The 18,042-nt window shown below is 36.8% G+C and overlaps 2 protein-coding genes across 5 annotated transcripts; one reads left to right on the plus strand and one right to left on the minus strand.

Annotated features, from left to right (window-relative positions):
• The first annotated feature begins 1,810 nt into the window (after positions 1–1,810).
• LOC110617467 lies at positions 1,811–13,175 on the plus strand. Of its 4 annotated transcripts, none has more exons than XR_002488375.2 (3): positions 1,811–2,798; positions 11,614–11,679; positions 11,874–13,175. XR_002488375.2 is itself a non-coding variant. In XM_021760248.2 (2 exons), exons 1-2 carry the CDS (start codon positions 2,372–2,374, stop codon positions 11,641–11,643), a joined length of 447 nt encoding a protein of 148 aa, XP_021615940.1. In that variant the 5' UTR covers positions 1,811–2,371; the 3' UTR covers positions 11,644–11,795. The 4 variants fall into 4 exon arrangements, 1 of the variants encoding a protein (XP_021615940.1); XR_006351007.1 differs by having other exon boundaries at positions 1,811–2,788; XR_002488376.2 differs by lacking the exon at positions 11,614–11,679.
• A 154-nt stretch (positions 13,176–13,329) lies between these two features.
• LOC110617465 (fructose-bisphosphate aldolase 3, chloroplastic) lies at positions 13,330–16,710 on the minus strand. The gene is made up of 6 exons (XM_021760247.2): positions 16,364–16,710; positions 15,420–15,689; positions 15,194–15,303; positions 14,992–15,082; positions 14,273–14,542; positions 13,330–13,881 (listed from the first exon to the last, which is right to left on the minus strand). Exons 1-6 carry the CDS (start codon positions 16,526–16,528, stop codon positions 13,603–13,605), a joined length of 1,185 nt encoding a protein of 394 aa, XP_021615939.1. The 5' UTR covers positions 16,529–16,710; the 3' UTR covers positions 13,330–13,602.
• Positions 16,711–18,042: the final 1,332 nt, after the last annotated feature.

Below are 18,042 nucleotides of genomic sequence, written 5' to 3' on the forward strand. Positions count from 1 at the left end.
TTCTGCGGATGTCTGCATAACTCTTATATCTGCTCGCGGCAGTCTTGATCCTTTCTCTGATTATGGGCACCACTCTGCTGGTGATCTCCACTAAATCAGGCCCTGCTAAGGCCTTTTCCCCAACTTCTTCCCAACAGACAGGCGACCTGCACTTCCTTCCATACAAAACTTCATATGGGGCCATCCCTATACTAGCATGATGGCTGTTATTGTAGGCAAACTCCACCAAAGGTAGATGCTGCCTCCAAAAACCGCCAAAATCCAGCACACACATTCTGAGCATATCCTCTATTGTTTGGATGGTCCTCTCTGACTGTCCGTCCGTCTGTGGATGGAAAGCAGTGCTAAAATCCAACCTGGTACCCATAGTATTCTGCAGACTCCGCCAAAATCTGGAGTTGAACTGGGGTCCTCTATCAGACACTATTGAAACATGAACCCCATGCAGCCTGACAATCTCAGCCTGACATGGTTCATGTCCTCAACCATAATCCAAATGCTCTATATATAAGTCATCATAATTTAGTTCATTCCATATATATGCACTGCAATCTCTCAAGTTCTATAATACCAACTTGTAAATTATATATACAAGATCAAAATAAAGTATATATATATATATATATATTCATCCTCTAAATAAAAAAAGAAAGCATTTTTTGTTTTAAATAAATTAAAAATTTTCAGACAAAAATTTTGATATAAAAGGTCTAAATAAAGACACTCACAGATTTAATTTGATATAGATTCAATATTCAATCTCCATTCCCTTATCATAAAAAGTCTAAATATAGAAGAAAAGTTTAGAAGTTGTTTTTTTCTTCCGAAACATATGATTGGTGTTAATTTCATGCACTCATAAGATTTCATATTTCATTGGAAATCAAATAAGTTCTCTATATATTTCTTTGGAGAGAGAAACTCTCTTTCTTCTATAGTTACTTGAGAGTTAAGTCATTTATTCTTTATAGCTTGTTGGTTTCTCCCTATCCGATTTTCTCACTTGTTTGGAGAGTGGCTTCTCTCCATACTTTACGGTGGTTTGTTGTTTATTTATTTTATATAATTTTTATGATTTTAATGCTTGGTTTCTAATATATATATATATTTTTATGCAGGTAGTTAGAGCTCCAAATTAGTCAGTCTTCCTCCTCTCTCTCTAGTCCGTCAATGATCGATGATGGTGGCTTATTAAGCAGCGTTTTAGAGGTGCAATCTAAATTACCAAAGAGCACATTTCGTTCATATTTGTCAATGTTTTCTCAATTTGTGGATGGCCCTTAACTCATGTTTAATATGGTGCTCCTAATTCTTCTTTATGATTGTGGATACTAATTGATTTGATAGAAGTTTAAGTTGCGTTGATTACAATTAGATTTATCATTTTCTGGAGCTTATTAAAAATTTGTTGTGACCTTTCTTATCCTCGTGCTTTAGTGTGTATTTTAAAGTTTTTTTAACTTGTTAATGATGAAGATCTCAATATTTCTCCCAATTAGAATGGACGATTCTAAAATATAATGCTCATTTATTTGCTCTTCAACTAGATCGAATTCTAATCAATATTTTAAATTTCTAGAGTTTGATTGTATGTTTAGTTTAATTTCAATCCAAATCCTAAAGGCTTTTTATGTACTGCTCTTAGACTATGTGCCTTTTAATGAAGATCTTAATCCTCAAAAAAAAATTCATCTACTCATAGATAAATATAATTTAATTATTTAATTTATCAAGTAATTTTTTTGGTAATAAATTTATTTAGTTATTCATATAGAAATATACAAGTTTTCATGGCTTAAAAAAAGTTAATTTGACTTGTACGGGGACTGAAATGAAACGTCAACCAACGTTTGAAATGTGAAGGGAAGACCAAAACCATGATTCCACCACCACCGCTACATGCGGCGCCACCGGCACAACATTCGCCGTCGTTAACTGGGACGACCTCCCAGAACATCTCATCATCCTCCACATTCTTCCTTTCTTGCCGACCCTAGATGCCATTGCGACCAGCTCGGTAAAACGGTGCGCTCTATGGTCATTAATTCCCTCCCTGAACTTTTCCTACTCTGATTTCCCTTTCCTATAATACACCCTCCACTACCCGCCAATTATTCGCCGAACCCTGTTTGCCGCTCCCACTCCCCTCTCATCAAATTCCGGCTCGATTTCATCTACGAAGATCGCTACAGTTCCATGTTGTTTCCTGCATTCGTTAATGCGACCAAGAACCGAGCTCAAGAGCTCGTTCTTGATTATTCATCGACGAACCCCATATATGGGATACTTACAATTTTCCCTTTTCTGCTCTTAGTAATGGGAAGTTCGAGCCTTAAAGCTGAGTCGATGTGATTTGACATTGCAAACTAACATGTCAAGTATGCGTGTTTGGTCGATGAAATCAATTTATCTTGAACAAATTTATTTGATAGATCAGATGGCTTTGGATTTGATTAGTGCGTGTCCCAACCTCGAGATTTTGGAGCTTGGGAACTGTAATGGCATGGATACTTTGACGGTTTGCTCTGTGAAATTGAAGAAGCTGGAACTTAAGTACTTTAATCGCAAAGAAACTGAAGTGAATTTGGAGATTGATTGTCCAAACCTTATTTCATCAAGTATAATTTGGTTCGAGGCTGGGAAATTCTGTTTTAAGAATTTGTCTTCTTTGGTTCAATTTCGTACTTCTGATGGGTATAAAAGGGACGAATGCTGTGGCTACTGGAATAAGGTTGTGAGGACACTTGATAAAGTACCTCATATCAGGAGTCTCGCTGTACACAAATTGGTGGGTTAAGGTATTGAAAATGTTTTCCTCTGATTTTGCTATAATTCTTTCTGTTGTGCTTCATAACTAGATGTGACTGTGTTGCTTATATATGTTTTGCTTCCGCACAATATTTGGAGGACGCCAGTCATGTGTCAAGAACTATGTAATTGCTGAATTTGATAACAAGATGGGAACATCCAATTCTGACCAGATGTTTTTTCATATGACATATATGTGAGCTTCATGAATATTCAAGATTGTCAATGTGTTCTTATTGAGCATTACATTGCTATCATTGTTTATTTTCTGGTGCCCATGTGGTTTGATTTTTGAGGATTTTCTGTGAATTCATTCCTAATAACAAAAGATATGCAAAACTACAATGTCAATGGCATTGCCTTGTATTGAATTGATTCCTATATGCGTGAGAGGAGTTAAGGAAAGTTAAGGTTTTTGACTCTAGGCTATAGATAACATTGCAACTGCATACAATTTCTTTTTTATTATGAAGATGTGTGTCCATATATGCTACATAGTATATACATTTATAGGTTTATTGATGCTGTATGTTATACTGAACACCATGTTTTATTTCAGCTGCAATTAAATTCTAGGAACTCAGTGTTTGACCCATTACTTCATGGACCAGTCAAGCACAAACTCCTTTTTCTGTGTAGTAATGTCGAATACTAAGGGCATTCCAATCAGATTACAAGTAGGAAACATATCCTTTTTTTTTTGTTCAGGTGCAGTTAGGTTCCTGGAACTCACTTTGTGATCCACTAATCCCACAGCTCCTAGACTATTGGATAAGATACTTGGATATAAACAATGATCATGAAATGAGTCTTTCCACAATTCTTTGACTCTTGAGAGGGTTATGTAATCCTCTTCAAGGGGAAGTGATGTAGAATGTGAGAACACTCAAAGGGAAAAAAGAAATAAACTGTTAAATTTGATCAAGTGCGATGGCCAATGATAATAATTTTTTGCCGAAATACCTTGATTGCATTGGTTTTTATAATATCCCAATATAAGAAATAGTACACAAACTCTAATTAGAAGCATTAAATCAACGGAAGTCCAAAATAAACATGATGCTAGTACTTAAACTAAATTTTCTAGATTTCTTCTTAAAATATTTAGAATTACAATCTCTTGTAGAAGGTCCTATATTATGAAGACCTACTAAACTATCATCATATGAGGCAAGATTTCTCTTTTATCTGTGGTTACCCTTCAATAATTCATGATATATAGAGTTAGTAGATAGAAATAGATGAGAAGGTGATAGCGGTTGTCGAAACCGTAAAAAATAAACATATTTTCAATCAACAAAATAATTTGTAGATAGTGGCAATAGGGTCGAACCACAGGGATTTGACACTACGAATTTTCCTAATAATGACTTGGACAAATAAATAACAAAAGTAAATAAAAGGAGGGGGTTTGTTTTGAAGAATTACAACTGAGTAAAAGAAAGCAGTAATTAAATAAATGAGTAAATCAATGGGAGAAGGATTCTAGTTATGGATCTATTTCAGCTTGTTTAGAATTGATCATTGATCTTTTTGATACCCCTATTTATTTCAATAAATTAGTTAGGATGTGGAAGACGCTTCTCACAATCCAAATTTCTCCTTAGTTTTAGTATGATTAGGAAACGTTCGCTAATCAAACACTAGTTAACAAGTTGCCAAGGAACGTCCTTGGGGTTTTTTACTTTTCAACTGTTAACTGCCTTAAGACTTAGAGAAACCTAATTCTAACCTTGCCAACCGCGTGGTCAAGTTTAGATTATGCAACCGATTATACTTGAGTTTAAACAATCTAAGCAATTACGGACCTAAATCATTCAAACAATATATTACTCATGCAATTAAAAGCAATAGGCCTTAATTGATTCTAAAAGCAAAGCAATAATAATAGAAAGATCAAGTTGCATAAATATTGAAAATAAATAAGAGTTTAATAATGGAGTTTTAAATCTCCCAATTCATCACAAATATGAAATTTCCCAACTTCAACTAGAAAATAAGGTGTTTAGCCACTCATGGTGGACAAAAACACAAAGAGATAGAAGAAAGGAAGATGGAGAGGCTGTCGCAGGCTTGCTGCTGTAATTCTGCAGTGGTTCCGATGGTGGAGATGATCCTTGCTGGTTTTGATGCTGTCCCTTTTATAGATGGAGAAACATAATCCAATTAGGGTTTGGAAATCCTAATCTTGACTTGGTCTTTTATAGTCTTTGATTCCTCTTTTGATTTTGTATTTAATTGTGAATGGAATTGTTTGAGTGAAAAGACCTTCTCGTGGCTCTTGGAATTGACTTTGTAGTGTTTGAAGTAGGATTGAGCTTCTCCTCTTTTGAATTTTGATTTTCTGCTCTTCTTTCCCGCGCTTCTGGTTTCTCTGGCGTTAGTGTGATTTGGGCGGGTGATTTGGGCAAATTACTTGCCCAAATCGTTTCTGTGAATCACTTCCAGGTTTCTGCCTTTAGCCTTCTGCTTTGGTTTCCTGTGGGTGATTTGGTCAAATCACTCTGACCCAATCAATTTTTCAGCTTTTTCTGCACTTTTTCTCCAACTTTCCATTTTCTCCCTTTTCTGCAAAAACATTACAAAAACATAAATTAAAATGAAAAATTGTGTAATTAAACAGTAATAAAGATAGAAAAAATGTGGCTAAATTATGTTTGATGAAATACCCTCACACCTAACCTTTTGCTTGTCCTCAAGCAACAAATAACTTAGTCAATCAAGCCTCTTTTTCTTTTGAGCCTAAGTACCACTTAATCAGCCCCCCTTGATTCCCAAATTGAAGCACTACGGTGTAGAGTATATGCACTTAAGGTTGCCCTCTCTTTCTTTGTTTCTTCCCACCCACCATGGCCAAGAAAAAGTTTTCTATTTGATCATGCTTATTGTTTCATTTTAGGCTTAATGCAACCTCTAAGAGTGACTTGCCTCTTTTTATTTTCATTCAGCAGCACTTTTTCTTATTCTTGCCTGAAAAAGTCACCAACCTTTTTACGCGAAGGTGCATATTGGTGATACCCACTCCCGGTTACTCAGTTGGTCACTTGTTCAAGTGGCTACTAGCTCTGTTCATAGTCTTTGACCATCGAAACAGGTTATGTTTTGTGCTTTTTGATTTTGCTGAGTTATTATTTTTTTTTCTTTTCTTTTTCTTTTTTTCATAACAGTTTGGGCAAATCAGCTCATAGAGAGTCACACTAACTTTTTATTGCATGTATATATATTTTTCCCTTGACCATAGCAAGTGCAAAGATCCAATTTAAGAGAAAAACTCCATAAGTGAAGGTAACACACTGTAAATTATTCAATTTAGGCTTAAAGGGTTGGAAAATTTAATGGGGTCATGAGATAGGAGGCTCTTTTAACTTTGTCATCTATGCTGAGTAGAGCAAAGGCTAAAACAAAATCTGTGTGTGTGTGCATGTGTGCAGAAGTGAATATGAGTGCAAAAAGAAATGTGTGTGAGAGAAAAAAAAAGTTGGTGTGTGTAAAAGGGTAGAAAATGCAAAAAGAAGAAAAAAGAAAGCAAAAGATGGTGCAAACAGTGCAAAAATATTCCCCAGTACCCCCACACCTAGTCTAAACATTATCCTCAATGTAAAACATATAGAGAAAAATTAAGAGAGAAAGGGACTTCCTGATCTAGGGGTGATTTGGTCAGTGATTTGGGCAAATCACTCGGCCAAATCACTGGCTGCCATGGTCTGTGGGCAGAAAGTTGTCCACCAGCAATTGCAGTAGGTGCTCCATGTGTATGATTCGGGCCTCCATTTTGTCAAGGCGAGATTCTGCAGATTGATCAACTGTTGGAGGTTCTGCTGATTTGGACAGTGATTTGGGCAAATCACAATCACCTTTGCTGTAGTTAAGTTCTGCTGATTTTTCCATCGATTTGCGCAAATCGCCTATGCTGGGTTGCCTCCCAGTAGCACCCTGGTTTAAAGTCGTGGGCTGGACTTTCCTGACTTGATCAAGGCTCAAGTAATTGGGGGAGGGAAAAGAGTCCCAACAGAATTAAGTAAGAAGTGCAGCACACCTTTCGTTTTGGTTATAACCCATCCTATTTCTTTTATGTACTCATGAAGTAACATGTTTAGTTTCTCCTCTTTCAAGTGAGGTGTGCCTCTAGCCCCTATGTTTGAATTTTTTAGGTGATTGGGCAGTACTTTGAACTCCAATTCATATTTCTCCATAAATGGTGGCTGCAATCTGGTACTGAACTTGGGCAAATCGAATTCTGCTTGCACTGATGATTTGGGCAAATCAAAATCTGTCGGCGCTGCTGATTTGGGCAAATTGAATTCTACCTGTACAAGTGATCTGGGCAAATCAGATTCTGCCTGTACAAGTGATTTGGGCAAATCGCCTCTAGACCAGTCTGTGCAGCATGTTGTCTCTTCTGTTTTTGTTTCTTTCAAATTTTTCCTATTCTCTTCATCCTCTTGGCTGGTGTCCCTTGGTATTTGTTTGACAGCATCTAGGAGAGGTATATTGATCTCCACTTTGTGAAAGGTTGCAAGTATTTCTTTCTCTTCTTTTTCTTTTTGTGATCTTGCAAATCTCTTTGGGAAGGGAGGAGGTACCTTGAACTTTTCTGCTGGTTGCTGTATTGTTTTTTGCCTCCGACTAGATTCTGCCTGGTCTGTTGATTTGGGCAAATCAATTTCTGCCCTTTCTGGTGATTTGGGCAAATCGATTTTGCCTGGCTGTCCTGTCTGTCCACTGATTGGGTCCGCGATTTGGGCAAATCGATGCCCCTGATCACTTTCCGGCAGTTTCTCCTTAGCAACCTGTTTTTGAATTTGGGCAGATCGCAGCTCATCCTTGCTGTCTTGAAGCTTTTTCCCACTCCTTAGTGTAATGGCACTAACATTCTGCCTTGGATTGATTTCAGTTTGGGAGGGTAGCTTTCCTTGTGATTCAAGCTTACTCATTGAAGTGGCCATTTGCTGCTCAAGGTTTTGCACCGAATTTGCTAAGGATTTCACGATCTCTTCAAGGGAAGTGTTGGACTTTTGAGGTGCTGCTTAGGCTGGATTTCTTTGTTGATAGCTTGGATATTGATTGGCCCTTGCATAACTGAAGTTCGGATGGTCCCTCCAACCTGGGTTGTAGGTGTTAGAATAAGGATCATACCTCCTTTGCCCATTAAATCCTCGTACTTGCTGGTCCTCTTCTTGAAGGGAGAGACATAGGTCAGTAGGGTGACTCAAGTTTGCACATATTCCACATGGTTTGGGCTGCTGAATCTGCTGGACTTGTTGGGCTTGACCCACAACAAGGCTACGGACAACATTGATGAGATTAGAAATTTGGGATGCTAAAGTGGATGTACTCACCTCATTCACCCTTCTTGGTGGCTGTTCTTGGTCTCCAAATTGCTGTGAGGCTGCTGCAATGGTGGAAATTAAATCCCTTATGGCTTGAGGTGACTTGTCTTCAATTGATCCTCCACATGCTGCGCCTATGAACTTTCTTTCCGAAGGTAGCAAACCTCCATAGAAGTATTCAATGAGTGACTTATCAAAGATGTCATGTTGAGGGCAGCTTGTGCACAATCGACTGAATCTTTCCCAATATTCATATAGCTCTTCATAATCCTTTTGCTTGATGCAACTGATCTCTCTTCTGATGCCAATAGCTTTTGAGGTTGGGAAGTATTTGCTCAAAAAGACTCTCACCATCCCGTCCCATGAAGTGATGGATCCATGTGGTAAATAGATCAACCAATCTTTGGCAAAATCATCAAGAGAAAAGGAAAAAGCTCTTAATTTAACATGCTCTTGGGAAATACCTTGAGGCCTCATTGTTGAACACACAATGTGAAATTCTTTAAGGTGCTTGTATGGATCTTCATTTTTCAGACTTCTGAATTTTGGAAGGAAATGAATTAATCCAGTTTTGAGCTCAAAAGGGGCTGCCAAAGGTGGGTAAGCGATGCACCATAGTGCTTGATCATCCAAGGGTGTTGCTAGTTCACGAAGAGTTCTTTCTTGTGCCATTGGAGATCTTGCCTCAACGTTTTTAGCTTCAAATTCAGCAAGGACAGCAGCTGGTTCAAGAGTAGTAGCTGCTGCATTTTCTAACTCTTCAGGTGCTATTGTGACTATCTTTATAACAGCTGGTTTAGCTACTGTTTTAGGGGCTGGTTCTGGGATTTTGTTAGCAAAAATTTCTGGTTTTAGGGCTGATTCTGGTGCAGTTTTAAGGGTTGGTTTTGAGTGCAGTAGCTTGTGCAGCAACAGATTCAATAAGTGCAGCATGTACAGCAGTTTCAGCAATTGGTTCAGCAACTTATTCAACAGGTACAACAACGATTTGTGCAGCAGGTTGTATGGCAGATACCAGATTTGTTGCTGTTGTTGATGAAGATGGTTTGAGGCTTGGTTCCTCAAGTTTGCTTGCTTCCTCAAGCTCTTGGCAGTACGTTCAATCTCTGGATTGTAAAGAAGAGTTTCTTGACGATTAGCCTTGGTCATAAAAGGAAAATACGTTAGTTAGATCAAATCCCCGGCAACGGCGCCAATTTTTGATAGCGATTGTGGAAGCCGTAAAAAATAAATCTATTTTCAATCAACAAAATAATTTGTAGATAGTGGCAATAGGGTCGAACCACATGGATTTGACACTACGAATTTTCCTAATAATGACTTGGACAAATAAATAACAAAAGTAAATAAAAGGAGGGGGGTTTGTTTTGAAGAATTACAACTGAGTAAAAGAAAGCAGTAATTAAATAAATGAGTAAATCCATGGGAGAAGGATTCTAGTTGAAGTATGGATTTATTTCAGCTTGTTTAGAATTGATCATTGATCTTTTTGATACCCCTATTTATTTCAATAAATTAGTTAGGATGTGGAAGACGCTTCTCACAATCCAAATTTCTCCTTAGTTTTAGTATGATTAAGAAATATTCGCTAATCAAACACTAGTTAACAAGTTGCCAAGGAACGTCCTTGGGGTTTTTTACTTTTCAACTGTTAACTGCCTTAAGACTTAGAGAAACCTAATTCTAACCTTGCCAACCGCGTGGTCAAGTTTAGATTATGCAACCGATTATACTTGAATTTAAACAATCTAAGCAATTACGGACCTAAATCATTCAAACAATATATTACTCATGCAATTAAAAGCAATAGGCCTTAATTGATTCTAAAAGCAAAGCAATAATAATAGAAAGATCAAGTTGCATAAATATTGAAAATAAATAAGAGTTTAATAATGGAGTTTTAAATCTCCCAATTCATCACAAATATGAAATTTCCCAACTTCAACTAGAAAATAAGGTGTTTAGCCACTCATGGTGGACAAAAACACAAAGAGATAGAAGAAAGGAAGATGGAGAGGCTGCCGCAGGCTTGCTGCTGTAATTCTGCAGTGGTTCCGATGGTGGAGATGATCCTTGCTGGTTTTGATGCTGTCCCTTTTATAGATGGAGAATCATAATCCAATTAGGGTTTGGAAATCCTAATCTTGACTTGGTCTTTTGTAGTCTTTGATTCCTCTTTTGATTTTGTATTTAATTGTGAATGGAATTCTTTGAGTGAAAAGACCTTCTCGTGGCTCTTGGAATTGACTTTGTAGTGTTTGAAGTAGGATTGGACTTCTCCTGTTTTGAATTTTGATTTTCTGCTCTTCTTTCCCGCGCTTCTGGTTTCTCTGGCGTCAGTGTGATTTGGGCGGGTGATTTGGGCAAATCACTTGCCCAAATCGTTTCTGTGAATCACTTTCAGGTTTCTGCCTTTAGCCTTCTGCCTTGGTTTTCTGCAGGTGATTTGGTCAAATCACTCTAGCCCAATCAATTTCCCAGCTTTTTCTGCACTTTTTCTCCAACTTTCCATTTTCTCCCTTTTCTGCAAAAACATTACAAAAACATAAATTAAGCTGAAAATTTGTGTAATTAAACAGTAATAAAGATAGAAAAAAATGTGGCTAAATTATGTTTGATGAGAAGGGCATAAGAGTTACTTCCAATATAGTTTAATCTAATTAGATTAAGGCCCTATTTTGTTTGGTATTGAGTTTTAAGGTCAAATAACATTTTTTATGCAGTTTGAAGAATCTGTTTTGTATTTTAGTATTTTTATGGTTAAAACATGTCAAATAAGCTTAATCCTTTTTTGATATTTTAACTAATATATTTAAGCAAGTGTTTTTCTCCATAGCATCTCTAATAGCAATGCCAAAGACCCTATATCAAGTTGAACACTTCCATTTTTTAAAAACTAGCTTTGTCAGAATGCTACCTTTCATATATAGTGTTAATAATTTATTATGACTTTATTCTCGATTAAATAATCCTAGAGCATTTGGATATTTTAATAATTGTTTCATCCAAAATGTATAATGTCTTGCTGTTAATTTTAAGTTTTTGGCTGCTAGGATTAATAATCTGCAGCTAGATTGTTATTGAGATTCAATATACTTTATAAAAGAATCATTAGCTTCAGGATTACGTAACTGGGAGATTTGAGCTGCCTCTCGACAGGTTGTCATAGATTACTTAATGTAACAAGCAAGTTAATCAGGTAGTGTTTCTCGGATACTTCTTGAAGGTTGGTTGCAAAGTCAACGTGGCTATTGAGCATAACAATTTCTGACATAGTTCCTTCAGTGGATATGTTGCCTTCTCAATATTTTAGTTATTATTTGAAGCACATCTTGTCGTAGTGAATTTGGGTGTCAATCATTTGCAGCTAGAAATGTACTTCTTGGTAAAGTAGCAGTTGAAATTTGATTTTTAATATTATATTGCATGATATCAATGTCTGAAGTTAGTGCCAAATGATTTTTTTTTCCTGAAGGTTTTCTGCTGTACAATCTCAAACATTTAGAGTTACAAACGGGATACACACAATATGATCTTCTCGGTATGGCTGCATTGCTCAAGTTTACTCCCAATTTCAAGTCAATGATTTTTAATTATCTTTCTGAGATTGACAAAGATGCGAGTACTCTTGCACTACCCTTTTTTTTTTCCTTTTAATCTGATCCACTGGTTGCAATAGAGGTTGAGCTTGTCCTTGAACTGGGAATCTCAACAAGCTATTTTTCTGTTTTCCAGGAGAGTTTGTCAGAAGAACTCTTAAATTAAAATCTCAGGATGCCTAGTCTCGAGGAAGTGAAGGATGAAACAATTTACTGGAACAGAAATGAAGCTCATTTCTTGGCACTTTTAAAACACAAGGAATGGTCTTAGAAAAGATAGTTATGGTTCCTACAGAAAGTGAATGATGCTCAATACTCTCCTATAGTTTTGAGCAAAAGGCTGAAGAATTGAGGTCTTAGAATGATCATATCCAGAAATGGAATTATATACTTAGCATTGAATTAGCTATTACTTGAGAGGAACAACACACAAACATACTGGTTTCATCTATTTTACATGAAGTTGTGAACTGAGAGCAGCATTAACCTTTATCTTCTCATTGAAAACCAGCCATGGACGAGGAATTTTAGATCCCCGAGCATTGACCTGAGTTTTGGTGGGGAAAACACAGAGATATTAAGACAAGCTAAGAGAATTCAGAGAACTTATAATCATTTTGGATATGAGAACACAGGATAAGAATATGACAGAAGAAAAACAAGATTCACAGAGTACAGAAGTACTTGTCTATCCTCCATAATTTTCAGAGCAAACGACTTTTCATTAACATATGACTCACCACAACAGAGGAAATTCCTGGAAGGAGTGAGCAGTTGAGCCGCCATTAATGGATTGATCAACTGAAAAGGAATTGCCTCAATGATCAACAGTAGGCTTTTCTACATTAAGTGCTTCCAAAGTAATCGGAACGACGATTCCGAGCGAGTGGATACATTTCCAACCAAAACAATGTGTACTTTGAACGATAGCTCCGCTTGAAGTTGATTTTCAGAGTTCTTGGTGGCTGAGCCAACCAAACTGAGGGGAAAAAAATGGGGCCTGTTTGCAAAAACCTTGGGTAGCTTCAGAAGTTTGGGATTTGGATCTGGAAAAGACCGCCAAAAGACTAAGAAGCCTGTCCTAACCACCCACATCTGAATATGGTGCGAGGATGAAATTCGCCTTCTTATCTCCCGCGAGGTATTTGGGACTAGACAATAAGGCTCTGATTTTCTAAGATCGACAGATTGCACACTAGCTGCCGAGTAATCTTGAAGAATACTTTGCATTTGGGAGCCTGTTAATTGGTGGCTTAGAAAAAAATAAGTTAGAAGAAAGAGGAATGAGCATCAGCCATTGATACGAGCATACTTCGGCGCCAAAAAATCAAATGATCTGTGAATGAAACGTTTTCTGATGTGAAATTCTTGACAGACTCAATCCACCTATTGTATCTAATACCATCGTACTCCTGATAGCTTTTAACTGCAAATTTGCTGCAATATTGCCTTCAAGAAGCTATTTAATCAAAACAGAATAATCCAATTATCATGGGAAAGTATAATTAGTTCAAGCTCCTTAAACACCATCCACTGGCATCTTTTGCGGCACAAGCACTAATTAGCATTCTAAGCATCAATAGAACACGTCGTAAGGAAATTGAAAAATAATAATGAAGATAAGCATACATGTTATTAAATATTTATCTCACTAAACCCATCACTTCATAGGCAGCAGTTTGCAAAAAACTTTTCTTTCTTTCCCCGGGTATTATTCAAGCCTCTAAGTCTTTAAAAACTGGAGGGAAAGAAAATCAAAAGGCTTATCTAATGCTATATTTCCTCAGCAAGGAGTACTAACATGTAAGAAATATAAAATACACCCTGATACAAGTCAAGAAGCATGGCCATCCTTGAAATGCTGCTTAATAGGTATATCCCTTAACGAACATTCCCTTCTTAGCTTCCTCGCTTTCACCCTCAGCAGAATACTTTCCGAGTTGAGCCAGGGAATTTGCCTTGGCCCGTACCAAAAGTGCCTTCTGTGCGGCTTCCACATTCTCCGGATGCCCTTGCCATGTCTTAAGCACAGTGTTCTGCAGTGCACGTGCATATGAGAAGGACACATGCCATGGGTTCGGGCTTTGGTTCATTGCATTGAGGTTTAGTGTTGCTTCCACTTCAGATTGTCCTCCCGACAGAAACTGAGTAGTGAAAAGAAGTTGCATCCGTTATTCTTAAAGCAATGCAGTAAAGTTCAAATGAAATCAGTGACACTCGCACAGAGATAAATCACATCCAACAGAGGAAAAGTGGAGATGCTTAACAAAACAACTCATTTACAGTATCAGATATGGTCTAATGTTCCACACTTTTGATTTTTATCTCATTTTAACAATGAAGTTGCAAAAAGATATCCTTCTCATGTCATTCACTGCAGTGAAGTAATTAAGAATTTGACCTTGTATATAGAAAGAGATATTTTATTTTTTGGCCATATGCACTTAAAAATTCATTACTGCGAGGACAAATGCTGATGTGAGCAACATTATACCACTTAGATCCCTGACAAAATTGTGATTCAGGTATTCATACCATGATTCCAGGAACTGCAGGAGGCACTCTTCTCTTGAGCATTGTGAGAGTGTATTTGGCTATGATCTCAGGAGGGGCCTTCGCTTTGTGTTCAGCTCCTGGTGTTACCATGCTAGGCTTAAGCAGGATACCTTCAAACACGACATTGTTTTCTGCCAAGTAGTAAAAGACTTCTGACCATACCTTCTCTGCAACTTCAAGTGTCCTCTCAATTCCATGGTCCCCATCAAGAAGAATCTCAGGTTCCACTATGGGCACTAGACCATTGTCCTGAACCAAAAAAAAAAAAAAAAGAAAAGAACGTAAACAGAACATCAAAACCTGTCATTATTGGCATATGCATGCTGATTAATCTAGCAAGGCAGTCCACGGCATCACAGCGAAAAAAAATGCAGAAGGTCTAAATCCTACTCCCCCTTGCATAAACCAGACAAATTGATCAAATGACTGAAAGACAAATATGTATTCTTTTAAAAGGGAAATGGATGACCTCAAGACCAGAAGTTTCAGAGACTGAAATTGATTGAAATCTCACTGATATTTCAACTTTCTTATTGCTTGACAGACTGCATCAGAGAGTTAATATATGCTACAGTCACATCCACAAGCACCACTCGCGATGCACTTCTAACAAAAGGTCCCATGAAATCGCATATCTAACTTTGCTGAAAGGGTCTTTGCCAATATAAGTAAGAAATAGATTTAAAGTGAAAGAATACCTGAGAAATTGCAGCATAACGTGCAAGACCCCAGGCAGCTTCCTTAACAGCCAGAGCAGAAGGGCCACAGGGAATGCTGACAACTGTCCTCCTGAATAACACATATGAACATTGACAATAGTGCCACAAAGTCAATAAAAAATGCTATTTAGATTCTAGGGAAAATAAAGGATTAACAAAGGAGAACGTACATCAGACATACCACTTGGCAAAACGTGCGCCTTGCTTGTAGTACTCAGCAGACCTTGAGGCCAAGCCATCCAAGCCTTGGCACCAAGACTCATTGTTTGATCCTGGAAGAGGTACCAAGCCCTGATGTGCAAAAGTAGCATAATAAGCTTCTCGAAACATAGAAAAAACTCCAGTAAAGCAACTAACAAAAACACATTGTCAAGGACAGAAAATTATGAATCCTTTGGACAATATACCTTGTCAACTTTGATACCAGGTACAATATTCTCATTGCGCAAGCAATCCACAAACTTCTTTCCATCAGTTGTAGACTGGTAGAGTGTTTCCTCAAAAAGAATGGCACCAGAAATGTATTCACCAAGGCCAGGAGTTGTCAGCAACAGTTGTCTGTATGCTTGCCTGTTGACCTCAGTGTTGTCTAGGCCAATAGATGCCAACCTCTTTCCACAAGTTGCATTAGATTCATCAATGGCGAGGATGCCACGACCAGGTGATGCAATGGATTTCTGCACCATCAAGAACAAGCCAAAGGCAGTTAAGCTCAATGAACTAATAAAGACACCAGGAATTCTCATAAAAAAAAAAGAATGAAACATCATAAAAAATAGAAAATCCTGGCAAAAGAAAATTCTTTCTAAGTCAGCTATTCTAAGAAAAGTTGAACCACAGACTCAAAGTGCCTCATAATAGAAACAGAGATGAATTGGAATGAATTACGAGCCCAACAAATCGACTGAACGAGGATAAGGGGAAGCGTTTTTCTCCCCCTTCTGAACTTTTCATTAAATCAGCTCTTTGTATACAAACACGTTATCAGAGATGTGGAATTGAAATTGCGGTGTAATCCTAAAGACCCTATTTCGCGACGCTCAAATCTTCGTTTTAAAAAGGTAACGAACCCCATTATCAGCTGCCATGATTTCGTTAAGGCTGAAAAGCTAAAATCATCAACTGATGGAGAAACCAGAAATATATATAAACTTGAAACAAAATGCTAAGCATACCAAGGGAAATGAAAAAAAAAAAAAAAGATTAATGCGAAATCCAATTATATATTATAAGATGGAAAACGAACAATTCAATCAGCTAAGAGAGCATAAACTCAAATTCGATTCCTTTAGCCAGCAAAATAATAAAACACATGAGGTTAAAAGAAAGAGAGGGATGGATAGAAACTAACAGCGGTTTGAACAAGCTCGTCCTTGTAAGAACTGGCGCGGATCGGAAGGGAGACTCGGCGAGTGGTAAGACGAGCGGAGGAAGATCCAGGTCGCTGACCAAAGGACTGTTGGCCGATCCAAGCGGACGACGCTGCGTTTAGCTTAGCGAAGCTTGCAGAGGCCATTGACGTTCAAAGTAATTATGAGATCGAGAAAGAGATCGAGAGAGAAAGACAAGTGTTTGATAACTGACGTCTAAGAAAAGGAAATAGCTTTCTCGCAGTGTGCTTTTCAGTTTTCTTGTGAGGTGGTAGGTGGGCTGAAAGTGGAGTGAAGGCTTTGTCTTTCTCGAGGAGTCCGCTGGGAGAACACCAGGATGGACTTTCGGAGATATCAAACAGCCCTTAGTTGGTTACTTGGTCTTATTACCATATTACCCCTCAAATATTGTGGAAACTTTTTAAAATTATGGGGAGTGAAATATAATATTCTATAATGATTTATGAGTCAATAATCATAGCTTATCATATGCTTCAGTAACATGAAAAGAAGGTACTCTCTCTAGACTTTTTGGAAGAGAAAATGTAGCACGTTTTCTCTGCCTCAATCTTTTTTCTTGATGTGTATAGTTGATTTTGTTGAGATCTAGAGCATGAGGAGAAAAGAATTTTTAGAATCTATTGATATTGTCTTTTTATTGTTTTCCTGGAAGAATTTTGCTTTCCAACCAATATTAATGATGACGAGTAGCTGAAGAGAGTCGGTGAAATAAGCGTCAAAACTTCAAAAGTCATAGCGACTCCTACATGGCTATAGGATACTATAAATGTCATGGCTCGAGTCTTTTCACTCGCAACCGTTAAGCTCAATTTTTCTCAAACAAAACTGCATGCATATAAAGAGTTGAAGACTAAATTTCATCTTCTGAAAAAAGTATTGGCTTTTTTTTAGAAGGGCTCTTTTTGTCTCTCTATAAATCTTCTTGTGAGTCCTCTAGTATTAAAGGAGGTTTTACCCCGGATTTCCTTAGCAGGGCATTCCATGGTAGTTTTAGTAGATGGGTTTTAAGGATTAAGGATAGGTTGGGCTAGGTTTAATTGTTGGTTGAGCTTGTGATATTATTTTTATTTTTTTTAGATTATCATAACATATAAATTGATTATTATCACCTTATTTAATTTTATTTTATTTTTAAAATAATTTATTATTAATTTTTTAAATAAATATTTAAAATATATTTTAATATTTAATACATTTTAATATATTTAAAATGGATATATTGAAAATTCAAAAAAATCATTATTAATATGTATAAAAAAATAAAAATAATAAAAATTATACGGTACGGAGTTAAGCTTTAAGTCTGGGACTGAATTATTAAAATTATATCTATTAATGTTCTATAAACTTCATGGTCATAATTTTTTTCATTAATTATTTATTTAATTAGAGGTATTTTTAATATAGGTGCAACTAAAGAGCACACGTTTCCATTTACGTTCTTTCTACAGTTTAATTAAAATTCTTAATTAGTAACACTTTGAATAGAATGAGTTGGTTCTTTTTTTTTTAAAGAAAAACTTACTTTATAAAAAAATGTTAAATATGATAAAATGCTTTATTTTTATTTATAATTGATGTCGTTGAAAATAAAATTATATTGTAATTAGTTTATCTATAAAAAAATGTTATGTAGTTT

Source organism: Manihot esculenta, chromosome 6 (assembly GCF_001659605.2).
Source record: "Manihot esculenta cultivar AM560-2 chromosome 6, M.esculenta_v8, whole genome shotgun sequence".
NCBI lineage: Eukaryota > Viridiplantae > Streptophyta > Magnoliopsida > Malpighiales > Euphorbiaceae > Manihot > Manihot esculenta.

Excerpts from the sequence above, each read along its gene's own strand:
- LOC110617465 (XM_021760247.2), bottom strand. The coding sequence starts at position 16,528 with ATGGCCTCTGCAAGCTTCGCTAAGCTAAACGCAGCGTCGTCCGCTTGG. Across the intron at positions 15,690-16,363 it reads ACGAGCTTGTTCAAACCGCT|AAATCCATTGCATCACCTGG; the intron begins GTTAGTTTCTAT and ends TTGATGGTGCAG. Across the intron at positions 15,083-15,193 it reads GGCGCACGTTTTGCCAAGTG|GAGGACAGTTGTCAGCATTC; the intron begins GTATGTCTGATG and ends TGTGTTATTCAG.
- LOC110617467 (XM_021760248.2), top strand. The coding sequence starts at position 2,372 with ATGTCAAGTATGCGTGTTTGGTCGATGAAATCAATTTATCTTGAACAA. Across the intron at positions 2,789-11,613 it reads GTCTCGCTGTACACAAATTG|GTTTTCTGCTGTACAATCTC; the intron begins GTGGGTTAAGGT and ends TTTTTCCTGAAG.